The sequence below is a fragment of the Macaca nemestrina genome, chromosome 18 (genome assembly GCF_043159975.1).
Source record: "Macaca nemestrina isolate mMacNem1 chromosome 18, mMacNem.hap1, whole genome shotgun sequence".
NCBI lineage: Eukaryota > Metazoa > Chordata > Mammalia > Primates > Cercopithecidae > Macaca > Macaca nemestrina.
In genome coordinates this window covers 74,264,558-74,291,524 of record NC_092142.1, presented here as the reverse complement: position 1 = coordinate 74,291,524, position 26,967 = coordinate 74,264,558, and the positions used below count along the sequence as shown (strand labels likewise).

The following is a 26,967-nucleotide window of genomic DNA, read 5'->3' as shown; positions in this document are numbered from 1 at the left end:
TTTTTTTTTTTTTTTTTTTTTGAGACGGAGTCTCCCTCCGTTGCCCAGGCTGGAGTGCAGCGGCGCGATCTCGGCTCACTGCAAGCTCCACCTCCCGGGTTCACGCATTTCTCCTGCCTCAGCCTCCACAGCTGGGACTACAGGCGCCCACCACCGCGCCCGGCTAATTTTTTGTATTTTTAGTAGAGACGGGGTTTCACCATGGTCTCGATCTCCTGACCTTGTGATCCGCCCGCTTCGGCCTCCCAAAGTGCTGGGATTACAGGCGTGAGCCACCGCGCCCGGCTAATTTTTTAAAGTTTTTTTTTTTTTTTGTAGAAATGGCATCTTACTATGTTGCCCAGCTAGTCTCGAACTCCTGGGCTCAAGTGATCCTCCCACCTTGGCCACCCAAAGTGTTGGGATTACAGGCTTGAGCCACCGCGCCCCGGCTGGTGAAGTATTTCTAAAAGGCACGTTGAAAACTAGCCATTCCATGCCTGCCGCGGTGGCTCACGCCTATAATCCCAACACCTTGGGAGGCCAAGGCGGGCGGATCACGAGGTCAAGAGATCGAGACCATCCTGGACAACATGGTAAAACCCCGTGTGTACCAAAAACACAAAAATTAGCTGGATGTCGTGGTGGCATGCGCCTGTAGTTCCAGCTTCTCAAGAGGCTGGGGCAGGAGAATCGCTTAAACCCGGGGGGCGGAGGTTGCAGTGAGCCGAGATCAGGCCACTGCACTCCAGCCTGGGTGACATGACAGGGCGAGACTCTATCTCAAAAAAAAAAAAAAAAAAAGCTATGCATTCCCATCACCCCTCATCCCTATTTAATTTAATATTCCTCAGGAGAAACTTCTTTCTACTTTGTGAATTTGGTGTTGTACTATTGTGGTCTATTGATTTAACCCATGTATAGTAGGTATCATTTTTATTACCTCCTGACCTCTTTCCCCTCACCCCCAACACACCCACAGACTTCCACCTTCGGGGCCTCCCCAGCTCCCTAATCTGCCATTGTACCTGTGTTCAATTTTGGTTAGATCAGTATGCAGTGTTGTTTTTTTTTTTTTGAGACAGTGTGTCTCTTTGTTGCTCAGGCGGGAGTGCAGTGGCGCACTCTGCTTAATGCAACCTCCGCCTCGCCGGTTCAAGCAGTTTTGCTTCAGCTTCCTAAGTAGCTGGGCTTACAGGTGCCCGCCAGGACACCCGACTGATTTTTTTTTTTTTTTTTTTTTTTTTTTTGAGACAAGGGTCTCTCTCTGTCTCCCAGGCCGAGTGCAGTGGCGGGATCTCGTCACACTGCAAGCTCTACCTCCCGGGTTCACGCCATTCTTCTGCCTCAGCCACCCGAGTAGCAGGGAATACAGGCGCCCGCCAGCACACCCGACTGATTTTTTTGTATTTTTAGTAGAGACGGGGTTTCCCCATGTTGGCCAGGCTTGATTCAAACTCCTGACCTCAAGTGATCCGCCCACCTCGGCCTCCCTAAGTGCTGGGATTACAGGCGTGAGCCACCGGGCCAGGCCCAGTGTTTTTTTTCCTAATGATAGTGTGAATAAACATCCTGTTACAGCTGAACCGTATGTTATACAGATTACTTTTCCTGCACTTCTTGTTTTCTCTGGTGCTAATAATTCCCTTTTTTTGTTGTTACGTAGCTGTCTATGTACTTACTGCTGTAAACCAAAAATAAAATTCTAAGGCCCCCCAACCATCTGAATGGGCTTCCTCCTTAGCCAGGGCTCTTAACATTTAACCTGTGAGGCTGTTTTGGGCCGTAATGGGAAGTGGGGGCTGAACCTGCCTCATTATACATCTCCGATATTAACATAGACACAGACTTTAAGACTGATAAGAAACATTTTGCAACCTATTCTCTCTGAAGCCTGCCAGCTAAAAGCTTCATCTGTATGGTAAAACTCTGTTCTCGGCCGGGCGCGGTGTCTCAAGCCTGTAATCCCAGCACTTTGGGAGGCTGAGACGGGTGGATCACGAGGTCAGGAGATCGAGACCATCCTGGCTAACACGGTGAAACCCTGTCTCTACTAAAAAAAAATACAAAAAACTAGCCGGGCGAGGTGGCGGACGCCTGTAGTCCCAGCTACTCGGGAGGCTGAGGCAGGAGAATGGCGTGAACCTGGGAGGTGGAGCTTGCAGTGAGCTGAGATCCGGCCACTGCACTCCAGCCTGGGTGAAAGAGCGAGACTCCATCTCAAAACAAAAACAAAAATAAACCTCTGTTCTCAGCCGAGCCCTCGAGCCTATAATCCCATCACTTAGGGAGGCAGAGGCTGGTGGATCATTTGAGGTCAGGAGTTCAAGACCAGCCTGGCCAACGTGGTGTAACCCCGTGTCTACTGAAAATATAAAAATTAGCCAGGTGTAGTGACGGGCACCTGTAATCCTAGCTACTGGGGAGGCTGAGGCACGAGAATCTCTTGAACCCAACAGGTGGGGGTTGCAGTGAGCCAAGATCATGCTTCTGCGCTCCAGCCTGGGTAACACAGTGAGACTCCATTTAAAAAATACAAGTGGCCTGGCGCGGTGGCTCACACCTTTAATCCCAGCACTTTAGGAGGCTGAGGTGGGTGGATTGCCTGAGGTCAGGAGTTCGAGACCAGTCTGGCCAACATAGTGAAACCTGGTCTCAACTAAAGATATAAAAAAATTAGCCGAGTATGGTGGCCTGCACCTGTAATCCCAGCTACTCGGGAGGGGAAGAGGAATTGCTGGAACCAGGGGTATGGGGGTTGCAGTGAGCTGAGATTGCACCACTGCACTCCAGCCTGGGCAACAGAGTGAAAGTGTGTCTTGAAAACAACAATAATAACTACAACAACAACAGCAACTCTGGTCTCCACAACCTCCATCTTAACCCAGATATTCTTTTCTGTTTAGAGAAACAATCTGTTGCCAACAAAAAATGTTTAAATTTACCTATAGCTTGGAAGCACTCCCACCCCCAGTTGTTCCGTCTTAATGGACCAAACCACTGTATTTCTCAAATGTATTTGATTGATGTCTCATGCCTCCCTAAAATATATAAAACCAAGCTGCAACCCGACCACCTTGGGCACATGCTCTCAGGACCTTTTGAGGGCTGCGTGATAGGTCATGGTTACTCATATTTGGCTCAGAATAAGTCTCTTAAAATATTTTACAGAGTTTGACTCTTTTTGTCAAACTCTACTAATTTGACTCTAAACTTTTAGAATTGTCTAAATCATCTCCCAAAATATTTACATTCATTAGATTTTCACTTTAATCTTTTGAAACGGTCTTTGCCTTCTGGCCTCCACTTTGTCTTGGTTACCTTCTATGAGTGCTCCAGTGTATTTATTTATTTATTTAGAGATGGAGCCTTGCTCTTGTTGCCCAGGCTGGAGTGCGGTAGCGTGATCTCGGCTCACTGCAACCTCCACCTCCCGGGTTTGAGCAATTCTCTTGCCTTAGCCTCCCAAGTAGTGGGATACAGGTGCCCGCCATCACACATGGCTAATTTTTGTGTTTTTAGTAGAGACAGGGTTTCACCATGTTGACCAGGCTGGTCTTGAACTCCTGACCTCAAGTGATCTGCCCTCCTTAGCCTCCCAAAGTGCTGGGATTACAGGCGTGAGCCACCATGCCTGGTCAGGAACATTTTTCTGAGACCTTGAATGTCTAAAAGTAACCATGCCCCTCAGGCTTGATTGATTGTCTGTTTAGTACAGAATTCTAGGCTGGAAATAATTTTCCATCAGAACTTTAAAGGTGTTGCTTCATTACTTTCTAGATTCCCAAGTTGCTGTTAATAAATGTTTTGTTACTGATTTCTGCTCAATGTATAAGGTCTGTTTGTCTCTGGAAGCTGGTAGAATATTCTCTTTATTCCCATTTTCTTTTTTCTTTTTTTTTTTGAGATGGACTCTGGCTCTGTTGTCCAGGCTAGAGTGCAGTGGCAGCATCTAGGCCCCCTGCAACCTGCACCTCCCAGGTTTAAGTGACTCTCCTGCCTCAGCCTCCCGAGTGGCAGGGACTACAAGTGCATACCACTACGCCTGGCTAATGTTTGTATTTTTGTGGTAGTGATGGGGTTTCACCACGTTAGCCAGCCTGGTCTCAAACTCCTGACCTCAGATGATCGATCCGCCTGCCTCGACCTCCCAAAGTACTGGGATTACAGGCGTGAGCCTCTATGCCTGGCCTGTTCCCATTTTCTAATATATCACCATGATATATCTTGGTATGAGTGTTTTCAGCCATTTTGCTGAGCCTTCTGAGAACTTTTTTTCCTAGAATTTTTTTCTTTTTCCTTTCTTTCCTCTCTCTTTTTCTTTTCTTTCCTTCCTTTTCTTTTTTTTCTTTCTGTCTCTCTCTCCCTCTCCGCCCTTCTTTTTCTCTCTTATTTTATTTTATTTTATTTTATATATTTATTTTTGAGACGGAATATAGCTCTGTCACCCAGGCTGGAGTGCAGTGGCACAATCTCGGCTCACTGCAACTTTCACCTTCCGGGTTCAAGCGATTCCCCTGCCTCAGCCTCTTGAGTAGCTGGGATTACAGGCGCGTGCCACCACACCTGGCTAATTTTTTTTTTTTTTTTTTTTGTATTTTAGTAGAGATGGGGCTTCACCTTGTTGGTCAAGATGGTCTCGATCTCCTGACCTCGTGATCCACCTGCCTCGGCGTCCCAAAGTGCTGGGATTACAGGTGTGAGCCACCAAGCCCAACCAACTTTGAATATTTTTATAGCATTATGTTCTTTCTTCTTTTGGAAATGCAGTATCAGCATTTCACATACAATTTTTAACTTACATACAATAAAATGTACTGTTTTCAATGTAATGTTCTCTGATTTTTGTCAAACACCTAGAATTGTGTAACCACCACCAAAATGAACAGTTTCAAGCCTCCAACCCTCTAAAAAAAAAATTCCCCCTGCTACTCTTTGTGGTCAAACAACTCTCCCTAACCCCCGGCCTCAGCCATTAGCAACCGCTGGTCTGTTTTCCATCTTTATAGTTTTGCCATTTTCAGAATATAATCTAAATGGAACCATAACAGTAGGTAGCTTTTTGTGTCTGGCTCTTCCGTTTAGCCTAATGCATTTGAGATTCACCTGTGTTGTTGCACACGTCAATAATTAGCTCCTTCTGCTGTTGTGTGGTAGTCCATTATATGAATATACCACAGTTTATTCTGTATTTGAAGGACACTGGGTTGTTTCCTGTTTTTTTATGATTACAAATAAAGTTGTTCGTAAATATTTACACACAGCTTTTTCTGTGAACATGGATTTTCATTTCACTTGGGTCAATATCTAGGAGTGGGATTACTGGGTTTTGTAGTATGTGTATGTTTAACTTTACAAGAAACTGCTAAAATTTTTGTGGTGTGATTACTGTTGGCAACATGTTTGAGAGTTCGAGTAGCAACTCTCGAACTCTCGAAGTGCTTCATCCTCAACAGCACTTGGGGTGGTCAGGTTTTTTTTTTATTTTTTATTTTTTTTTATTAGCTAATTTCGGGCCAGGCGCAGTGGCTCACGCCTGTAATTCCAGCACTTTGGGAGGCCGAGGGGGCGGATCACAGAGTCAGGAGTCGAGACCAGCCTGGCCAATATGTTGAAACCCCGTCTCTACTAAAAAATACAAAGAATTAGCTGGGCGTGGTGGTGTGCTCCTGTAGTCCCAGCTACTTGGGAGGCTGAGGAAGGAGAATCACTCGAACCCAGGAGGCAGAGGTTGCAATGAGCCGAGATCGCGCCACTGTACTCCAGCCTGGGCAAGAGAGCGAGACACTGTCTCGAAAAAAAAAAAGAAGAAAAAAATTAGCTAATTTTTCCTTTAGTTTGCATTTCCCTAAGGATGTTGATTCTCTTTTCATGTGCCTATTTGCCATCATTTTATCTTCTTTGGTGATGTGTCTTTTGAATTATTTGTCCATTTAAAACATTGGGTTGTTTTCAGTTTTGGAATTACATATTCTGGATATAGTCCTTTGTCAGATATTTGTTTTGTTTTGAGACAGAGTCTCACTGTCCCCCAGGCTGGAGTACAGTGGCATAATCTTGGCTCACCACATCCTCTACCTCCCGGGTTCAAGCGATTCTCCTGCCTCAGCCTCCCGAGTAGCTGGGATTACAGGTGCTTGCCACCACACCCAGCTAATTTTTGTATTTTTATTTATTTATTTATTTATTTATTTATTTTTGAGACGGAGTCTTGCTTTGTTGCCCAGGCTGGAGTGCAGTGACCGGATCTCAGCTCACCTCAAGCTCTGCCTCCCAGGTTTATGCCATTATCCTGCCTCAGCCTCCCAAGTAACTGGGACTATAGGCGCCCGCCACCTCACCAGGCTAGTTTTTTGTGTTTTTTAGTAGAGACAGGGTTTCACTGTGTTAGCCAGGATGGTCTCGATCTCCTGACCTTGTGATCCGCCCGTCTCGGCCTCCCAAAGTGCTGGGATTACAGGCTTGAGTCACCCCGCCCGGCCAATTTTTGTATTTTTAGTAGAGACGGGGTTTCACCATGTTGGTCAGGCTGGTCTCAAACTCCCAACCTCAAGTGATCCAACCGCCTTGGCCTCCCAAAGTGCTGGGAGTACAGGTGTGAGCCACCACGCCTGGCTGCTTTGTCAGATATTTGTTTTGCAGTGTTTTGTTTCTGTGCTTGTCTTTTCATTCTCTTAATAGTGTTTGCAGAGCAATTTTTGTTACTGGTTTTTTTGAAACAGAGTCTTGCTCTGTTGCCCAGACTGGAGTGCAGTGGCATGGTTTCAGCTCACTGCAACCCTGGGCTCAAGCAATTTTCCCGCCTCAGCCTCTGTAGTAGCTGGGACTACAGGCATGAGCCACCATGCCTGGCCTGCAGAGCAAAATTTTTAAACTTTGGTAAAATCCAGTTTGTCAAATTTTTCTATTATGGATTGTGCTTTTGGAATCATATCTAAGAACTCTTTTTTGCCTAACTGTATTTTCCTATGTAAAAGTTATATAGTTTTACTTTTTAATTTATTTTTTGAGATGGAATTTTGCTCTTGTTGCCCAGGCTGGAGTGCAATGGCATGATCTTGGCTCACTGCAACCTCGGCCTCCTGAGTTCAAGCGATTCTCCTGCCTCAGCTTCCTGAGTAGCTGGGATTACAGGCATGTGCCACCACACCTGGCCACCATATACATTGTAGAATCACTTTGTTCATCTCTCCAAAAAGTATCCTACTTGGATTTTGTTTGGAATTCCATTGAATCTGTAGACCATTTAGGGAAGAACTGACAGTTTAACAATCTTACATTTTTACACTATGAATACAGTCTGTATCTTTTTTTTTTTTTTTTTTGTCTAAATAGTTTTTATTTCCAGTTGTTTGTAACTAGCATATGGAAATACAATACAGGTTCTGCATACTAAGTTTGTATTCTACAACCTTGCTAAACTCATTTACCAGTTCTGGAGGTTTTTGTAGGTTCTGTGGGATTTTCCACACAGTGATGTCAAATGTGAATAGAAACAGTTTTATTTCTTCCTTTCCAATATGTTTGCCTTTTATATTTATTTTGCTTGCCTTGTTATATTTTATACTTCCAGTATGATGTTGAATAAGAGTTGCGAGAGGAGACATCTTTGCCTTTTTCCCAATATTAAGGGGGAAAAGAAATCAGTGTTTTACCACTGCATGTGGTGTTAGTTATAGGTTTTTCATAGATGCCGTGTGTGTCTGCCTGCCTGCCATTTAAGCACTTTAGCATTGAGTAACTTATTACTAACTCAGTCACCTAACACTATGTGGTATGTGCCAGTTGTGCTCTGCATTTTACTGATGAAAAAACTGAGGCACAAAGTCTAAGCAAATTGCTGGAATTCATCCAGTTAGATAGTAACTGAGCTGGAATGTTAACCTTGGCAGTCTGCATATATTGTCCCTCAGGATTCCTTATCATGTTAAATAAGTTCCCCTCTGTTCCCAGTTTTCAGAGAGGTGAATTTTGTCAGATGCTTTTTCTCCATCTATTGATTTAATTACGTGTGGTTTTCCTTTTTTTTTGTCTGTTCGTATGGTGGATTACAATGATTGATTTTCAAATTTCTGACAGACTTATTTCTGGGAGACAGCTCACTTGGTTAGGATATATTTATACATAGCTGGATTTGGTTTGCTAATGTAGTCAGCCTTCTGTATCTGTGGTTTCCACAGCCATGGATTCAACCAGCTGCAGGTAGAAAATATTTGGAAAAAAGCTGGCTGCAGTTGCTCACCCCCATAATCCCAGCACTTTGGGAGGCCAAGGAGTGTGGATCATTTGAAGCCAGGAGTTAAAGACAAACCTGGCCAACATGGTGAAACCCAGTCTCTACTAAAAATACAATAATTAGTCCCAGCTACTGGGCTGAGGCACGAGAATCGCTTGATTACCCAGACTGGAGTGCAGTGGTGCAATCACAGTTCACTGCAGCCTAAAACTCCTGGGCTCAAGTGATCCTCCCACCTCAGCCTTCCGAGTACCTGGGACTACAGATGCACACCATCGTACCCATCTAATTTTTTATTTTTTTGTAGAGACGAGGTCTCTTACCATGTTGCCCAGGCTGGTCTCAAACATCTGGCTTTGAGCCATCTTCCTGCCTTAGCCTCCCAAAGTGCTGGGATTACAGGTGTAAGAAAAACCTGGATTTGTTTGTTTTTAAAAGAAACAGGGTTTTGCTCTGTCACCCAGGCTGGAGTGCCGTGGCAAGATCACAGCTCAGCGAAGCCTTGAACTCCTGGCCTCAAGCGATCCTCCTGCCTTAACCTCCGAAAACATGTTTTTTTTTTTATTCACAGTTTTAATACTCTCTAAGAGCCTGGGTGTGGTGGCTCAGACCTGTAATTCCAGCACTTTGGGAGGCTGAGGTGGGTGGATCACTTGAGGCCAGGAGTTCAAGACTAGTCTCACCAACATGGCGAAATCCCGTCTCTACCAAAAATACAAAAATTAGCTGGGAGTGGTGGTGCATACCTGTAGTCTCAGCTATTGTTGAGACTGAGGCAGGAGAATCACTCGAACCAGGGAGGATCGTAGTGAGCCAAGATCGTTCCACTGCGCTCCAGCTTGGGCAACAGAGCAAGACTTGGCCTCAAAAAAAAAAAAAAAAAAAAAAAAAAAAAGAGGCCGGGCGCGGTGGCTCACGCCTGTAATCCCAGCACTTTGGGAGGCCAAGATGAGTGGATCACGAGGTCAAGAGATCGAAACCATCCTGGCCAACATGGTGAAACCCTGTCTCTACTAAAAATACAAAAAATTAGCTGGGCATAGTGGCAAGCGCCTGTAATCCCAACTGCTTGGGAGGCTGAGGCAGGAGAATTGCTTGAACCTGGGAGGCAGAGGTTGCAGTGACCTGAGATCGCACCATTGCACTCCAGCCTGGGCAAAAAGAGCAAAACTCTGTCTAAAAAGAAAAAAAAAAAAAAGAAAATATTTGGGAAAAGAATGGGTGGTTATATCTGTACTGAATGTGTACAAACTTTTCCTTGTCATTATTTCCTAAACAATACAGTAGAACAGCTATTCATATAGCACTTACGTTATATTAGGTGTTGTAAGTAATCTAGAGATGACTTAAAGTATGCTAGATTATATGTAAATATGACATCATTTTATATCAGGGACTTGAACATCTGTGGGTTTTGGTTTGGGGTGGGGGAGATCTTGGAACCAATTCCCCAGAAATATGGAGGGACAGCTGTATTTTGCTGAGGATTTTTGCATCTATGTTTATGAGGGATATTGATTGTAGTTTTTTGGTAATTTCCTTGTGTGGTTTTAGTATCAGATAATGCAAGCCTCGTAAAATAAGGAAATAAAGTCTTTGTTCTTCTAGGGTGATTTTTTATTCACCCTGTATGCTTGTTTAGGGTTTTATTATGTAAGAGGCTTTCTCAGATTTATAGTGATTCTTAGCTGTTTTGGCTCATATTTACGTTTGGGGCACTAAAAAGGTGATTGGAAGTGCTGAGTCTTTGGACAAGATTTGTTCCTTTTGTGCCTACATTGTCTGCAGGGATGTTATTCTGCTTCTTACTGTCTTTTTTCCCCTCATAGTAACTGCATGGAATTTGATCTTGAGTTTTTGGGGGGTTTTGTGTGTATAATTTAAAATTTGCTTATCTCTTATTGTTGCAGGACTTTTCCATAGTTTAGCTAAAGATGGAGTCCTTGTCTCACAGCCACGATAATTTAGGCTCGCAGATAATTTGAAGTGTGAGTAAAACAGGGTTTTATTGGGTGACAAGGGAAAAAAGGGGAAACAGACTCTGCGAGGCTAGAATTCCTGCTGCTGCGCTTCCTGCCTCACAGCTTTGAATCCCAGGTTCCACACAGGAAGAAGAGGGGCCAGGCTTCTTCCCGCTACAAAGAGCAGGAACCTCTGTGGCTCCACCCCAGGGTGCATTCCTCCCAGTCTGCTGGCTGGCTGGGGACTCTCTGGAGACCCCCTCCCACATGGCTGTCTCATTATTAATGAGATTAAGCATCTTTTTACATGTTTAAGATCCAGAGCCTTGTGCATCTACTTGACTGAACTGTCTACAACATTTGCCTGTTTTTATGATGAAAACAGGCAAAAGTTTTCAAAACTAGTGCAGAGCTTTGTACAAAATTAGAAAATGCAGTTAAATATAAAAATAATTACAGTTGAACTACCTAGAGACCATCAGTGTCAATCCCTTAGCGAATACTCACTCTGATTTTTTTTGTACACCTAGGTATAGATATTTGTATTTTTTCCTCAGCCTGCAATTGTGTTTACTCACATCACTTTTCTTTTTTTTTTTTTTTTGAGTCGGAGTCTCGCTGTGTCGCCCAGGCTGGAGTGCAGTGGCCGGATCTCAGCTCACTGCAAGCTCTGCCTCCCGGGTTTTTACGCCATTCTCCTGCCTCAGCCTCCCAAGTAGCCCGGACTACAGGCGCCCGCCACCTCGCCCGGCTAATTTTTTGTATTTTTTAGTAGAGACGGGGTTTCACCGTGTTAGCCAGGATGGTCTCGAACTCCTGACCTCGTGATCCGCCCGTCTCGGCCTCCCAAAGTGCTGGGATTACAGGCTTGAGCCACCGCGCCCGGCCTCACATCACTTTTCAACCTGCTCTTTTCAGTGGACAGTCTCTACCCATTTATTTTAGTAAATGTTTTATCTTACATACAGATCATACTCAAATTTTCCAAAATGGTTATAGCTTGTGTGTTCAAATCACAGTTGAGTTCAAGACTACACATATTATCCAGTTGTTCCATCCTTGAGTCTCTTTTAATCTAGCACACTCCCCTGTCTATAATGACATAGATTGCTGAAAAGATCAAGCCATACCTCCTGCAGCATATCTCACCTCTTGGATTTGTCTAGTTATTCTCTCATGGTGTTGTTTTAGTTGTTCCTTTGTTCCTTTAGTTCTCTATAAATCAGAAGTTAGATCTAAATGCTCGATGGGTTCCAATGAAATATTTTGGCTAGAATGCATTATCGATGGATGTCTGATGTTTGAATAGCGTCAGAAGACATACTATCAGGTTGATAACTATAGTGGTGACTACTAAATCAGGGTGATGACAGTCTGTCTGATCCCTATGTTGTATACTTGTTTTTTCCTTTGGAACTTTTAGAACTGGAAAGTATTCCATGTGACAGTATACTTAATGGTTAAAACTTAAATTGCTTTTTAATTTTTTTTGTTGTTGTTGAGTTGGAGGTCTCACTGTGTTGTTCAGTCTGGACTCAAATTCCTGAGCTCAAGAGAGCCTCTCAGGCAGCTGAGACTACCTGTTAACCTGAAAGGGGGTCCAGATCCAGACCCCAAGAGAGGGTTCTTAGATCTTGAGCAAGAAAGAATTCAAGGGAAATCCATACAGAAAAGTACACAAGTTTATTAAGAAAGTAGAGGAATAAAGAATATCTACTCCATAGACAGAGCAGACCCAAGGGCTGCTGGTTGTCCATTTTTATGGTTATTTCTTGATTATATGCTAAACAAGGGATGGATTATTCGTGCCTCCCCTTTTCAGACCATTTAGAGTAACTTCCTGACATTGCCATGGCATTTGTAAGCTGTCATGGCGCTGGTTTTGGTGGGTTTTAGCTGGCTTCTTTACAGCAGGCTGTTATATCAGCAAGGTCTTTATGACCTGTATCTTGTGCCAACCTTCTAGCTTACCCTGTGACTTAGAATACCTTAACCTCCTGGGAATGCATCCCAGCAGATTTCAACCTCATTTTATCCAGTCGCTATTCAGGATAGAGTTGCTCTGGTTCACACGCCTCTGGCATACCCAGCTTCTTAAATTGCTTTTTGACATCACTTGATAACCCTTGCCTAAACTACTACTGTCATTAGAGTTTGAGAAGTGTTTTTCTAATTCTGTGTTCTTCTATATTTATTAGTTGACATTTTTCTGTAAAGTGTAGCTTTCCTTTATCAATTGGAACAGTATAAATGTTTAATTCTTTTCCCTAAATTACAGTTTTCAAAATAGGTAGTAATTTTTAATAGCAGTGTAAAATGGTACAATTTTTTTCCTGTCTTTTAATATCATGAGGGGCTCACAGATTTTTATTGATTCAGTGTGTTTTCATTTTCTAACAATTACCTGTTTTAATGTTCAAGTCTTCACTGCTTTGGCCAGTAGGAGCTCTTTCTTTTTTTTTTTTTTTTTTTTTTTTTTTTGAGACGGAGTCTTGCTCTGTCACCCAGGCTGGAGTGCAGTGGCCGGATCTCAGCTCACTGCAAGCTCCACCTCCCGGGTTCACGCCATTCTCCTGCCTCAGCCTCCCAAGTAGCTGGGACTACAGACGCCCGCCACCTCGCCCGGCTAGTTTTTTTGTATTTTTAGTAGAGACGGGGTTTCACCGTGTTAGCCAGGATGGTCTCGATCTCCTGACCTCGTGATCCGCCCATCTCGGCCTCCCAAAGTGCTGGGATTACAGGCTTGAGCCACCGCGCCCGGCAGTAGGAGCTCTTTCAAGCTGGATCCTGTATCCTTTTAATTTGATCTTTTTTATTATTATTTATTTTTTATGAGTCAGCGTCTTGCTTACTGTAGCCTTCAGTTCCTGGGCTCAAGTGATCCTCCTGCCTCAGGCTCCCCAGTAGATGGGAACTACAGGTGTGTGCCACTATGCCTGGCTAATTTTTAAAAAATCTCTGTAGAAACAGGCTCTTCCTCTGTTGCCCAGCCTGGTCTCGAACTCATGGGCTCAAGCATTCCCCCACCCCATACTCAGCCACTTTGGCCTCCTAAAGTTGTGGGATTACAGGCATGAGCCACTGCACCTGGCCTTGATCTATTATTTTTAAATAGCTTCCTGGCTTTCTGGCACAGAAAAATGTCTGGTTTTACCTTGTGCTTTCTTTGCCTCAGACCTGAAATGAGTTTTTTTTTCTCAGGGAGCCTTCTTGTGGTAAATTGTCTCAACTTTGAACTTTAGAGATGCTCGATGTTACCAGAATGATGTAGTTTGTATGCCGTTTGTCTAGTGGACAAAACTAGGAAATATTTATCTTAAAAAGGGTTCAAGTTCATATTGATATTTTTAATTCTTTTTTTTTTTTTTTTGAGATGGAGTTTCACTCTTGTTGTCCAGGCTGGAGTGCAATGATGCGTCTCAGCTCATTGCAACCTCCGTCTCCCAGGTTCAAGTGATTCTCCTGCCTCAGCCCCCCCCCCCCCGCCCCGCCCCCCAGTAGCTGGAATTACAAACATGCATCACCACACCCAACTAATTGTGTATTTTTAGTAGAGATGGGGTTTCACCATGTTGGCCAGGCTGGTCTTGAATTCCTGACTTCAGACGATCTGCCAGCCTTGGCCTCCCAAAGTGCTGGGATTACAGGCATGAACCACCATGCCCGGCCTTTAATTTAACATCTGTGTTTTCACTTATTTATTTATTTTTGAGATGGAGTCTTGCTCTGTTGCCCAGGTTGGAGTGCAGTGGTGTGATCTTGACCTACTGCAACCTCTGTCTCGCGGGTTCAAGCAGTTCTCTTGCCTCAGCCTCCTGAGTAGCTGGGATTACAGGTGTGCACCACCATGCCTGGTAATTTTTTTTTTTTTTTTTTTTTTTTTTTTGAGATGGAGTTTCGCTTTGTTGAGATGGAGTCTAGCCTTGTTGCCCAGGCTAGAGTGCAATGGGGTGATCTCAGCTTGCCGCCACCTCCATCTCCTAGGTTCAAGCGATTCTCCTACCTCAGCCTTCGAAGTAGCTGGGATTACAGGCACACCACCACGCCCAACTAATTTTTTTATTTTTATTTTTATTTTTGTATTTTTAGTAGAGATGGGGTTTCACCATACTGACCAGGCTGGTCTCGAACTCCTGACCTTGTGACCCGCCTGCCTAGGCCTCCCAAAGTACTGGGATTACAGGCGTGAGCCACTGTGACTGGCTGGTAATTTTTGTATTTTTAGTAGAGATGGGGTTTTGCCATGTTGGCCAGGCTGGTCTAGAACTCCTTACCTCAAGTGATCCACCCACCTCAGCCTCCCGAAGTGCTGGGATTACAGACGTGAGCCACCACTCCCGGCCTATTTCTTTGATTTTATAATTGTGTCATTTCTCTTATTCTGAAGATCTAGATTCCTAACATGATTGATTACTTGCTTTAACCTATGATATAAAGGAAATAGTTTCAAAATACCAACATTGATGTTACTACACAGAGTAGAACTTTTTTTTGTCTTTGAAATGCATCTTGATGAAGATGTATAGTCAGAATACTGTTTTTAAAGTCCTGGGAATCTTTTGTTTATGTGGTTATGTTATTTTGGTATACAGTTATGTTTACTTATTCAAACTTTTGAATTTAAGGGATTTTCAAAGTTCTGTAGAGAGATAAACATAGTGAACTCTTGCTTCTACTCTGTTTTATCCTGACCCTTATAAGGAGCTGTTTTCATTAGTTTCTTGTTTATCCTTCTAGTGTCGCTTTTTCCGTATACAAACAAATATAAGCATATTCTTAATTCTTCCTTTTTCCTCATCCAAAGCTGACATATTTCATACATTGTTCTTTTGCTTTTCCTCTCCTTTTTTTTCTCTTTAACTTAAGAGTGTATCTTTGAGGTAAATACATAGAAATTCTACACATTGCATTGTAATGACTATGTGGTATTCCATTCTTTAGATAGACCATAGTCTTTTCAGCCAGTCACTTACTGTGAGACAAGTTGAGCTGTTTCTAATTTTTTGCTATTACAAACAGTGCTGAGTCAATAACCTATTATATATTCTGGGATAAAAGTGGGACTGCTGGATAAAAAGGTAAATACATTTGTGTTTCTTTGTATTTTGGGGTAGTTTTTGTTTTTGTTTTTGTTTTTGAGACAGGGTCTCATTCTGTGACCCAGGCTGGAATGCAGTAGCATGTTCATGGCTCACTTCATCCTTGACCTCCTGGATTCAAGTGATCCTCCCCTCAGCCTCCCAAGTAGTGGGGACCATAGGCATGCCCACTGTGCCTGGCTAATGTTTAAAATTTTTTTGTAGTTATAGGGTCTCACTTTGTTGCCCAGCCTGGTCTCAAACTGCTGGGCTCAAGCAGTCCTTCCACCTCAGCCTCCCAGAGTGTTGGAATTACAGGCATGAGCCACTGTGCCTGGCCCTGAGTTTTTTCTTTATTTTTATTTATTTATTTATTTTTTGAGACAGGGTTTCATTTTGTCACCCAGGCTTGGAGTACAGTGATGAAAACATGGCTCACTGCTACCTCAGCCTCCCGGGCTTAATCAGTTCTTCCACTTCAGCCTTCCAGGTGGCTGGAACTACAGGCACAGTTCAGCAGGCCTGGCTAATTTTTGAATTTTTGTATTTTTTGTGGAGACAGGGTTTCACCATGTTGCCCTGGCTGGTCTCCAACTCCGGAGCTCAAGAAATCCTCCTATCTTGGCCCCACAAAGTGCTGGGATTACAGGCATGAGCCATCTTGCCCAGCTCTGAGCTTTTCTTATATTTATAAAAATGTGAAATATATATATATGTATATATATATATGGCAGAGTATCACATGTACAGTTTAAAGAATACTAATCAAATGATACTTATGTACCTACCACCCAGTTTAATAACTAGAATATTTGTACTGTTGACATTGACATGTGCCTTGCTTTTCTTTTCTTTTTTTTTTTGAGATGGGGTCTACTCTGTCGCCTAGGCTGGAGTGCAGTGGTGCGATCTCGGCTCACTGCAAGCTCCGCTTCCCAGGTTCATGCCATTCTCCTGCCTCAGCCACCCAAGTAGCTAGGACTACAGGTGTCCACCACCATGCCCCGCTACTTTTTTGTATTTCCTAGTAGAGACAGGGTTTCATCATGTTAGCCAGGATGGTCTTGATCTCCTGACTTCGTGATCCGCCTGCCTCGGCCTCCCAAAGTGCTGGGATTACAGGCACGAGCCACCGCGCCCGGCTGCCTTGCTTTTCTTTATAGATTTACCACCTACCTAAATACAGTTTCAAAATATGAGTAGCAAGCAAAACTAGCTATGTAAGGAAAGGGTAGTAGTGCTGGGAATCTTAGTATTTAGCCTTAGTATTTATGTTGGTCACTTAATATTCCTGATTTCCTTAAAGTACCTATATGTCCTCCAACTATGCTTGGCATTCCCTCATCCACACTCCTCCAGGATACAACCTTCAGATTTTGCTTGGGGGTGGGGGCTAGGGGTGGGTGCTGTGGTAGAACTAGTTGCCCATGGCTTAGACCTGTGGAGGGCCAACTGCCTCTCTTACAGCTTTCCCCTGATTTGGGGGAACTCACCTTTACCTCTGGTCCCAGTGCCTTTTGAGGATTTTGCGTTGCATATCAACTTAGGCTTTTTCTTTCCCTAAGTCTGTAAGCAATTGCTGCTTACTCTCCAGGTTCCGGAGATGTGTTGCTGTTGTCTCCTTACCATTTCTTTCCAGCATTATAGGTTTACATGTTTCAAAAGTCCTTTTGTGCTGCTTAATTTTTTTTTTTGAGACAGAATCTCACTCTGTCGCCCAGGCTGGAGTGCAGTGGTGCCATCTTGGCTCACTGCACACTCTGCCTCCTGGGTTCAAGCAATTCTCCTGCCTCAGCCTCCTGAGTTGCTGGGATTACGGGAACACGCCACCATGCCTGGCCAATTTTTTGTATTTTTGGTAGAGATGGAATTTCAGCATGTTGCCCAGGCTGGTGTTGAACTCCTGGCCTCAAGTGATCCGCTCTCCTTGGGTTCCCAAAGTGCTGGGATTACAGGTATGAGCCACTGTGCCCGGCCTTGTGCTGATGATTTTACTTGAGGTTCAGGAGGAAGTAAAATTAACATTTGTGTGTTCAGACTGCTGTCTTAACCAGGAACTCACTGCTCTCTTCATGAAACACTGTCACTTAGTCCTTGGTGTTTGGGATATCAAACAGAATTCCATTTTGGATATTGATTGTTTCCACCTCAGCCTCAAATGCTCATTCTCCAGATTTTCACACAGCTGGCTCCTTCTGATTGCCTTTAAAAAAATTTGAATTTATGTATTTATGTTTTTGAGACAGGATCTTGCTTTATTACCCAGGCTGAAGTGCAGTGGTGTGATCTTGGCTCACTCCAGCCTTGACCTCCCAGGCTCAAGTGATCTTTCTACCTCAGCCTCCTGAGTAGCTTAGACTAGAGGTGTGTACCACCAAGCCCAGCTAATTTTTGTATTTTTTTTGTAGAGAGAGGGTTTCATAGTTGGCCAGGCTGGTCTTGAACTCCTGGGCTCAGGTTAACCACCTGCCTTGGCCTACCAAAAGGCTGAGATTATAGGCGTGAGCCACTGGTCTTTTTTTTTTTTTTTTTTTTTTTTTTTTTTTTTTTTAATTTCTTTTATCATTGCTTTAGTTTTCACGAGCTTTTTTGTTTGTTTTGTTGTTTTTCTTAATTATTTTAAAAGTCTTATTTTTATTCCATGGGTACCACAGTCTCTCTTATATCTTTAAGGATAGTAATTACAAAGCCTTTTTCCTTAAGTTTTTAGTCTGTCCCCCTCCCCACCCCCTCTTTCTGCACTAATTTTGTTTCCTCTGAATTCCTTTCTGTTTATCTTGAAACTTGCCTTTCATATTGGAGGTTTTTCTCAAGTGTTTGGTGGTCCTTGGTACGTTATGAGTGAAGTATTTAAAAGTTGATTGTAGGACATGTGTGGTGGCTCATGTCTGTAATCCCAGCACTTTGGGAGGCCAAGGCAGGCGGATCACCTGAGGTTGGGAGTTCCAGACCAGCCTGGCCAACAAGGTAAAACCCCATCTCTACTAAAAATATAAAAATCAGCTGGATATGGTGGTGCACTCCTGTTATCTCAGCTGCTCAGGAGGCCAAGGCAGGAGAATCACTTGAACCTGGGAGGCAGAGGTTGCAGTGGGCTGAGGTCGCGAGACTGCGTCTCAATAAATAAATAAATAAAGCTGATTGGATGTACAGGAGTATCAAAACAGTACTGTTTGTAATGACTCCAAACTGGAAACAACCTAGTTGTGCATCAACAGGGGAATGAATAAACAGATGGTGGTATAGTCATACAATGAAATACTATTTACTATTTAGGAGTGAGAATGAATAAACTACAGCTACATTGCAACAATGTGGATGAATTTCACAAACAAAATGTTGAATGAAAGAAGCCAGACACAGAAGAGTGCACACCGCAGGCTCCTGTTGAAAGTTGAAAAGCTGGTCTATCCTGGCTAACATGGTGAAACCCCGTCTCTACTAAAAATACAAAAAAAAAAACTAGCCGGGCGTGGTGGCGGGCGCCTGTAGTCTCAGCTACTTGGGAGGCTGAGGCGGGAGAATGGCGTGAACCCGGGAGGCGGAGCTTGCAGTGAGCCGAGATCACGCCACTGCACTCCAGCCTGGGAGACACAGCGAGACTCCGTCTCAAAAAAAAAAAAAAAAAGAAAGTTGAAAAGCTGGCAAAACTAACCCGTGACGTTAGAAGTCAGGATATTGGTTCCCTTTAAGGGTAGATTAGTGGTTAGTGACTGGAAGGGAGCACAAGGGGCCTTCTGGGATGCTGATAATGTTCAGTTCCTCAAGCTGGGGCCCTGGTTATGCAAGCGTGTTCACTGTGTGTCATTCCATTGAACTACATATTAGATTTGTGTGCTTTTTGGTGTGTACACTTCAAATGAAAGTTTATATGAAGTAAAAGAGGAAAAAGGTAGTGGAATCTCTGTGTGGGCAGGGTTGGTTTATTGACTGGTACCACAGCATGTGGTCAGACATCCAAGCGACACTCTTTTGTTGGGGACCCTTGAATGTCAGTGTCTGAAGATGGGACATGGGTGTTTTTGTTCTTTCTGCTATGTTTAACTGGAAGTCTTTAGGTTTTCTTTTAAACCTCTTTTATTGAGAAGACAAAGTGTTTTTTAAATTAGATTTGAAAGATACCCAAGATGAGGTAGTGCATCTTCTTTGAGAAACACATTAGTAGAATTGGAATTTCTGTTCATTCACTCATTCATTCAGCGAATACTTAAAAGTCAAGTTGAACAGGGTTTATGTCCTCTTGGAGTATATAAAGCACAGCAGAAATTACCAACATTAAATATAAGTGGGATGAGTTATGGAGCGGAAATAGAGACTGCCATGCAAGCCTAGGATAGAAGAACATAGGGTAGTCTTCAGGGGCAGAGAAGACTTCCCCAAGGAAATGATGTTTTCGTTAGGTGAAGAATGGAAGAATAGGGGAAAATTCACTTTTTCTTAATGAAAATGTCTTGGTGTGAAAGCTTGTATTGATGAAAGTGTCTCATCTTGATGTGAAAACCTTTATTCCTGTCTGATCACCCTGTTAATGTGATTTCAGGTGGAGAGTATAGTGAAGATGATGTAAATGAATTAGTGAAGGAAGATGAAGTGGATGGTGAAGAGCAGACACAGAAAACCCAAGGGAAAAAAAGAAAGGCCCAGAGCATTCCAGCCAGGTGATGCTGCCCTCAAGGCCCTTAGAAGTTAGGGGCTATTGTCACAACCATCCTGATTGCTAAGATTTATCTGATGATAGATTTAATGAAGCCAGAGTTTCTAATCCTTTTCTCTTTGAGGGAAACATTTGCTGTTATTTTAGGATTAACTTCTTGGTCTCTGGAAAGCTTTAAACATTTTGAGCTTTAATGTAAAAAACATGTTTATAGGTAATATGTATATATGGTTAAAACAGAAAATTCAGTCCCTAAAAAGATGTTTACCCTGTTCCTAGCCCTTGTTGCTTTGCCTCTGAAGAACTATGCTACCAGAGATAGTCTGTGCATGTAAAAGCATATATGTCTATATTTTCTTTCTTCCTTTTTTTTAAGAAAAAAATATAAATAGTAGCATACTCATTTTCTCATTTTCATTTCTCTTTATTTCACATCTCAGAGATGGTACCATGGCAGTATCTCCTCTTTTACATAGTATTACAGTATATGAATAGGCCTTACTTTATTTAGGCTTTCCTGTATTGAGGGATGTTTAGATTGTATCTAGTCTTTACTACAACAAACAAGACTGCAGTGAATATTCTTTTTATACATGTATACAAAGTATACATAAATACATAAATGTATATAATGTATACATGTATATCTGTAAATGAAACATTTAGAAGTGGAATTGTTTGATCTAAGGTTATATATGCAATTAAATTAAAAAAATATAGATTTAGCAAATTGCCTCACATAGGCCTGGTATGGGCTTATGTTCCCATGAAAATTATGAAAATTCTGACAGGCTATTTAACTTAGATAAGGGCATCTTCCATAGAAGTCTTTTACCTTACTTGGGTGTTTCTGTCTTCCTGGGCATTGAAGCAAAAAGCAGATTATCATTTATGAAAAGGAAAAAAGAATTGTAGATATTAGATGGATTTGCCTCAAGTCAAAATAGTCTAAGAAGCAATGTACTCTTATAAGTCTTGGGCCCAGTTTTTTTGTTCTTGAATTTTTTTTTTTTTTTGAGACAGAGTCTCGCTCTGTTGCCCAGGGTGGAGTGCAGTGGTGTGATCTCTGTTCACTGCAACCTCCGCCTCCTGGGTTCAATTCCCTGCCTCAGCCGCTGAGTAGCTGGGATTATAGGCACCCGTCAACACGTCTGGCTAATTTTTGTATTTTTAGTAGAGATGGAGTTTCACCATGTTGGCCAGGCTGGTCTTGAAGTGCTGACCTTGTCTCATCTTGATGTGATGAAAGTTTATATGAAGAAAAAGAGAAAAAAGGTAGTGGAATATCTGTGTGGGCCTTGGCCTCCCAGAGTGCTGGGATTACAGGCGTGAGCCACCTCGCCTGGCCTGTCCTTGAATTTTTCTGTATTCCAGCTCTCATGTCTTCCGAAAGTGGGAAGAAACATGGATTTTTTTCTTTTTCCTTGAGAACTCTTGGAAGAAATAGTGCAAATAAAGTTGAGGCTCTTCTCAATAGAACTTGTTCTACAAATGGAGTAGCTTTAAAAAGTCAACAATATCTGGCACATAAAGTATGTTCTTAGAATGTTCCTCCCGGGCAGATTAATTATGTGATTAGGTGATTTGGATGTTTTCGTTGTGAAAACAGCTGGTCCTGATTTAGAAGGAGAACGCCATACTTTGATTTTAAGTGACTGGAGAAAAGTTAGCAATAAGAGCTCAGTTCTTTTTTTTTTTTTTTTCCAATTTTTTTTTTTTTCTTCTACAAAATTTCAGCTTACTTCTTCCACTCACCTCTTGTACTCATTAATCAGTAGTCCCAGAATTTAAAATGTTCTCGGGTTTACAAGATTGTGTTTGGGATTGGGAGAGGGATAACTGAAATCATTTTGTGCTGTCTGTCTTTCCTTTTGCCTGTGGCTGCTGGTGATTAGGAAGAGAAAACAAGGTGGGCTCTCATTAGAAGAAGAGGAAGAGGAGGATGCCAATTCAGAATCTGAGGGAAGCAGTAGTGAGGAAGAAGATGAAGCTGCAGAGCAGGAAAAAGGCATTGGATCAGAGGATGCAAGGAAAAAGAAGGAGGACGAACTGTGGGCCAGCTTCCTCAATGATGTGGGACCAAAATCAAAAGTGCCCCCAAGTACACAAGTTAAGGTAAGTTGAGAGATTAATAAGGTGAATGCCTCTCCAGAAATACCCTACATTACTGACATTTGAAGCCTACGGAAATTGACCAGATGCCTTTTGTTAACAATTGTACTAAGTGAAAAGCAAAGCATTTCCTATGGTAGGAGAATAAGCTTCTCTAATCATATAAATTTCCAATAGGCCTTTAACTAATTAGAGATGAAACTTTTAAGAGTAGCTATAGGCTGAGTGCAGTGGCACACACCAACAATCCCAGCACTTTGGGAGGCTGAGGCAGGTGGATCATTTGAGGTCAGGAGTTTGAGACCAGCTTGGTCGACATGGCGAAACCCTGTCTCTACTAAAAATACAAAAATTAGTTGGGTGTGGTGGCGGTTGCCTATAATCCCAGCTACTTTGGACGCTGAGGCAAGGAGAATCGCTTTAACCTGGGAGGTGGGAAGGTTGCAGTGAGCCAAGATTGTGTTACTGTGCTCCAGCTTGGGCAACAGAGTGACACACTGTCTCAAAGAAAAAAAATAATAAAAAGTAGCTATAAACAATATGGTTCATCTTTTGGTGAAACTGATTACGTTTCTTGTTTTTTTTTGTAGAAAGGAGAGGAGACTGAAGAGACAAGTTCAAGTAAATTGTTGGTAAAAGCAGAAGAGCTAGAGAAACCTAAAGAAACAGAAAAAGTTAAAATCACCAAGGTGTTTGATTTTGCTGGTGAAGAAGTACGGTAAGTTTCACAAACTTTTCCAAGTTTCACAAACTTTGAAACTAGTGTGAGCATCTCTCTCTAACTGGTGTTAGCCATCTATCCTCATTTCAATCCATCATAATATTTTGGGAGAGTTATATTTGAACTCAAGGAAAACTGGCTCTATAAATTATCAGGGAGCATGAGAAAGGTCCTTTCACATATAGCAATGTAGTTTTTGAGCTTTACGAAGTGGTCAGCTGAACAGAAGCAAGGGAGTATAAGAGTTAAGTATTTTGTTCCACTTGATCATTGCCGTGTTTTGTGACTTTTGGTAAGTCATGTTTCCCTTTATTACTTTCCTTGACTGCAATCTGAGCCCCATTGAAGTCTGAAATCAGATAAGAAAATGCAAGGAGACAAATTTGGTTTCAGTATTATTTTCTTTTTCTGAAACGGAGTCTTGCTCTGTAGCCCAGGCTATAATGCAGTGGCATGATCTCGGCTCACTGCAATCTCCACCTCCCGTATCCCATTTCAAGCAATTCTCCTGCCTCAGCCTCCCGAGTAGCTGGGATTACAGGCACACGCCACTATACCCAGCTAATTTTTTTGTAGTTTTTTTGTTTTGTTTTGTTTTTGTTTTTGTGTTTTTTTAGATGGAGTTTCACTTCTGTTGCCCAGGCTGGAATGCAGGGTGCGATCTCAGCTCATTGCAATCTCCACCTCCCAGGTTCAAGCAGTTCTCCTTCCTCAGCCTCTCGAGTAGCTGGGATTGCAGGCGTGTGCCACCATGCCCAGCTAGTTTTTGTGTTTTTAGTAGAGATGGGGTTTCGCCATGTTGGCCAGGCTGGTCTTGAACCCCTGACCTCAGGTGATCCACCTGCCTCGGCCTCCCGAAGTGCTAGGATTACAGGCATGAGCTGCCACGCCCGGCCTTGCTTTTTTTTTTTTTTTTTTTTTGAGACAGAGTCTTGCTCCGTCGCCCAGGCTGGAGTGCAGTGGTGCAATCTTGGCTCGTGGCGCGATCTTGGCTCACTGCAAGCTCCACCTCCCGGGTTCACGCCATTCTCCTGCCTCAGCCTCCCGAGTAGCTGGGACTACAGGTGCTTGCCACCATGCCCTGCTAATTTTTTTATATTTTTAGTAGAGACGGGATTTCACTGTGTTAGGATGATCTTGGATCTCCTGACCGAGGCCCGCCTTGGCCTCCCAAAGTGCTGGGATTACAGGCGTGAGCCACAGTGCCTGGCCATTTGTTTGTAGTTTTAGTAGAGATGGGGTTTCACCATGTTGGCCAGGCTGGTCTTGAACTCCTGACCTCGTAATCCACCTGCCTCGGCCTCACGAAGTGCTGAGATTATAGGCGTGAGCCACCGTGCTCTGCCTCAATATTATTTTCTTACCTTAATGATATTTTTCTGATTGGGTAATAAGGTTTATTTACCATAGGTTAAGTAGGGGCTTAATGCCTTGACCAGGTTAGCCTCCTGGTTGTTAGGTAAGAGCCACATACCTCTAATTTCCCCTCCCCCATTTATTTCAATTTTATTATGTGAAAATAGCAGATTTGTAATTTAGAACTAAATGAGAACAGAGAAAGTGCCAATCAATAAATTTATAGGCGGTCCCATTGATTTTCGTTGGCAGTAATTAATTAGACCTGTAGGCTCTCTGAAAATACAATTTTCCCTAAAATTGTTATTCTTAAAAATAATGTTTTCAACAATTATTTATCTAGTGAAGGTATATTTATGAAAAAATTGACTATCAGTTTTTTTGTTTTGTGTTTGTTTTTGTTTTTGTTTGAGAAAGGGTCTTGCTGTGTTGCCTAGGCTGTTCTTGAACACCTGGGCTCAAGCGATCCTCCAGCCTCGGCCTCTTAAGTAACTGGGACTTCAGGGTTGAACTACTCTCCCTGGCCATTATCACTTTTATAAATGGTATGGAACAAAACTTTTTATTATTAAAAATTTCTCTCTGACATCTTCTTCTGAAAAAAAGTCACACTTATAGAAATGTTGCAAGAATAGTGTTATAACAAACACCTACATACCTATCATCCGGATTCACTACTGGTTAATGTATTGCCTCTCTCTCACCATTTGTATCTGGGTTTTTCTTTTGTTTTGGCTGAACCATTTGAGATTTACTTGTAGACATTGTGACACCTCAGCCTTTAATACTTTAGCACATGTCTTCTACAACCAAGGGCATTCTCCATTGTAACACAGTATAACTCTCATATTCAGTAAAGTTAACATTAGAGCAGATTGCTATGTATGGTGAAGGACCCCAACTTAAAATTTTCAATCTATTGCAGACCAGTACTTTTCTAAAAACACAATACAAAGGAATTATTAGAAGAACAAATATAAAAGTTAACTAATGTTTTACTAAGATTCAGCAGTTACCCTACTACCTCTCTTTGTGGCCATGGGGCTCAGGCTGCAGCACCACAGCACTATGTGCGTATAACTGGGGCCACCTGCCCCCTCCAAGTGTGGGCCTTTTAACCTCTGTCGACAGGTGTGGGGGGAAAAAAGGATTTAATAGACATAACATTACATTTCAATGCATGTGGTCAAAACGAACCGCAGACAGGAAAAAGGAAAGAATTATGTAACTATACAGGCTGTTCATTGAAAGTGTTAATATACGGGGAATGACTGTTACCTTTTATTCTGTTATTAAGACAAAAAGCTGGCCTGGCATGGTGGCTCATGCCTATAATCCCAGCACTTTGGGAGGCCAAGGTGGGTGGATCGCTTGAGGTCAGGAGTTCGAGACCAGCCTGAGCAACATGGTGAAACCCCATCTCTACTAAAAATACAAAAATTAGCCAGGTGTGGTGGTGCACATCTGTAATCCCAGCTACTTGGGAGGCTGAGGCAGGAGAATCGCTTGAATCCGGTAGGCAGAGGTTGCAGTAAGCCGAGATCGCACCACTGCACTCCAGCCTGGGCAACAGAGCGAGACTCTGTCTCAAAACAAAAAAACAAAAAGCTGAGTAAAATATCAATTCTCAGTATTAAATGTCAGACACACACTTTGAATGAGCACTATTTTGTTTTTATTACTATTATTTTTTTGAGATAGAGTCTTGATCTGTCACCCAGGCTAGAGTACAGTGGCATGATCTCGAGTATCTGCAACCTCCGCCTCCCCAGTTCAAGTGATTCTCTTGCTTCAGCCTTCCGAGTGGCTGGGATTACAGGTGCCTTCCACCATGCCTGGCTAATTTTTGTGTTTTTGGTAGAGATGGGGTTTCACCGAGTTGACCAGGCTCATCTTGAAATCTTGACCTTATGACCCACCCTCCTCGGCCTCCCAAAGTGCTGGAATTACAGGCGTTAGCCACTGCACCCGGCCCACTGTTTATATTAATATTTAAAGTTTTAATTGTGATGAAAGACCTTATTTCTTTCTTGTTAATCTAAGTTGTATTGATGACTCTGCTCCTCCTGGTGGATAATTTATATGTAAATTATTTCTTTGTTGGTTTTCTCCTTCCTGCCTTCTGTCCACCATTCCATCTTTCACACAATTTTTTTTTTTAACATGGGATCTGCCAGGGTGTAACACAGAGATATTTTCATGGGATCAGAAGTATACATTTTAAAGCAGTTTCATTTAGTTCAGAGTTTTCGTTTTTTGCCTTTATCCAGAATGAATCTGGATAAAAGTAAAAAATGTACTGTTTTGTTTCCTTTCCTTCCTTTCCTTCCTTTCCTTCCCTTCCTTCCTTCCCTCCTTCCCTCCCTCCCTCCCTCCTTCCCTCCCTTCCTTCCTTCCTTCCTTCAGACTCCCTCCCTCCCTTCCTTTCTTTCTTTTTTTTTTTTTTTTTTGAGACAGAGTCTCTGTTTGTCACCCAAGCTGGAGTGCAGTGACACAGTCTCAGCTCGCTACAGCCTCAACCTTCAGGACTCAAGTCATTCTCCCACCTCAGCCTCCCGAGTGGGTGAGACTACAGGCACATACCACCATGCTTGGCTAATTTTTGTATTTTCTGTAGAGATGGGTTTCACCATTTTGCCTAGGCTGGTCTCGAACTTCTGGGCTGAAGTGATCCTTCTGCCTTCGCCTCCCGAAGTGCTGGGATTGCAGGTGTGAGCCACTGCACCCTGCCTGTGATACTGTGTTTTCAAAGTTTATATTAAATGCTTCATTAGTAGCCATTTTCAATAATTTATCCCGTCAAGTTATAATTAAATTTAAGTTATATTTTAGTGAAAGAAAAAAGGAATTCTGGAAGCCCGAATTTCCTA

At 42.7% G+C, this 26,967-nt stretch overlaps 1 protein-coding gene across 3 annotated transcripts in view; it reads left to right on the top strand.

Moving 5' to 3' along the window:
- The window catches only part of LOC105491271 (craniofacial development protein 1), a 149,104-nt gene that overhangs the window by 1,296 nt on the left and 120,841 nt on the right, over window positions 1–26,967 (top strand). For all 3 annotated transcript variants that reach the window (XM_071084965.1, XM_011757496.3, XM_071084964.1), the window contains exons 2-4: window positions 19,795–19,912; window positions 21,804–22,023; window positions 22,611–22,738. In XM_071084965.1, coding sequence (XP_070941066.1) covers window positions 19,795–19,912; window positions 21,804–22,023; window positions 22,611–22,738 — 466 coding nt within the window. The remainder of the gene's footprint in view (window positions 1–19,794; window positions 19,913–21,803; window positions 22,024–22,610; window positions 22,739–26,967) is intronic.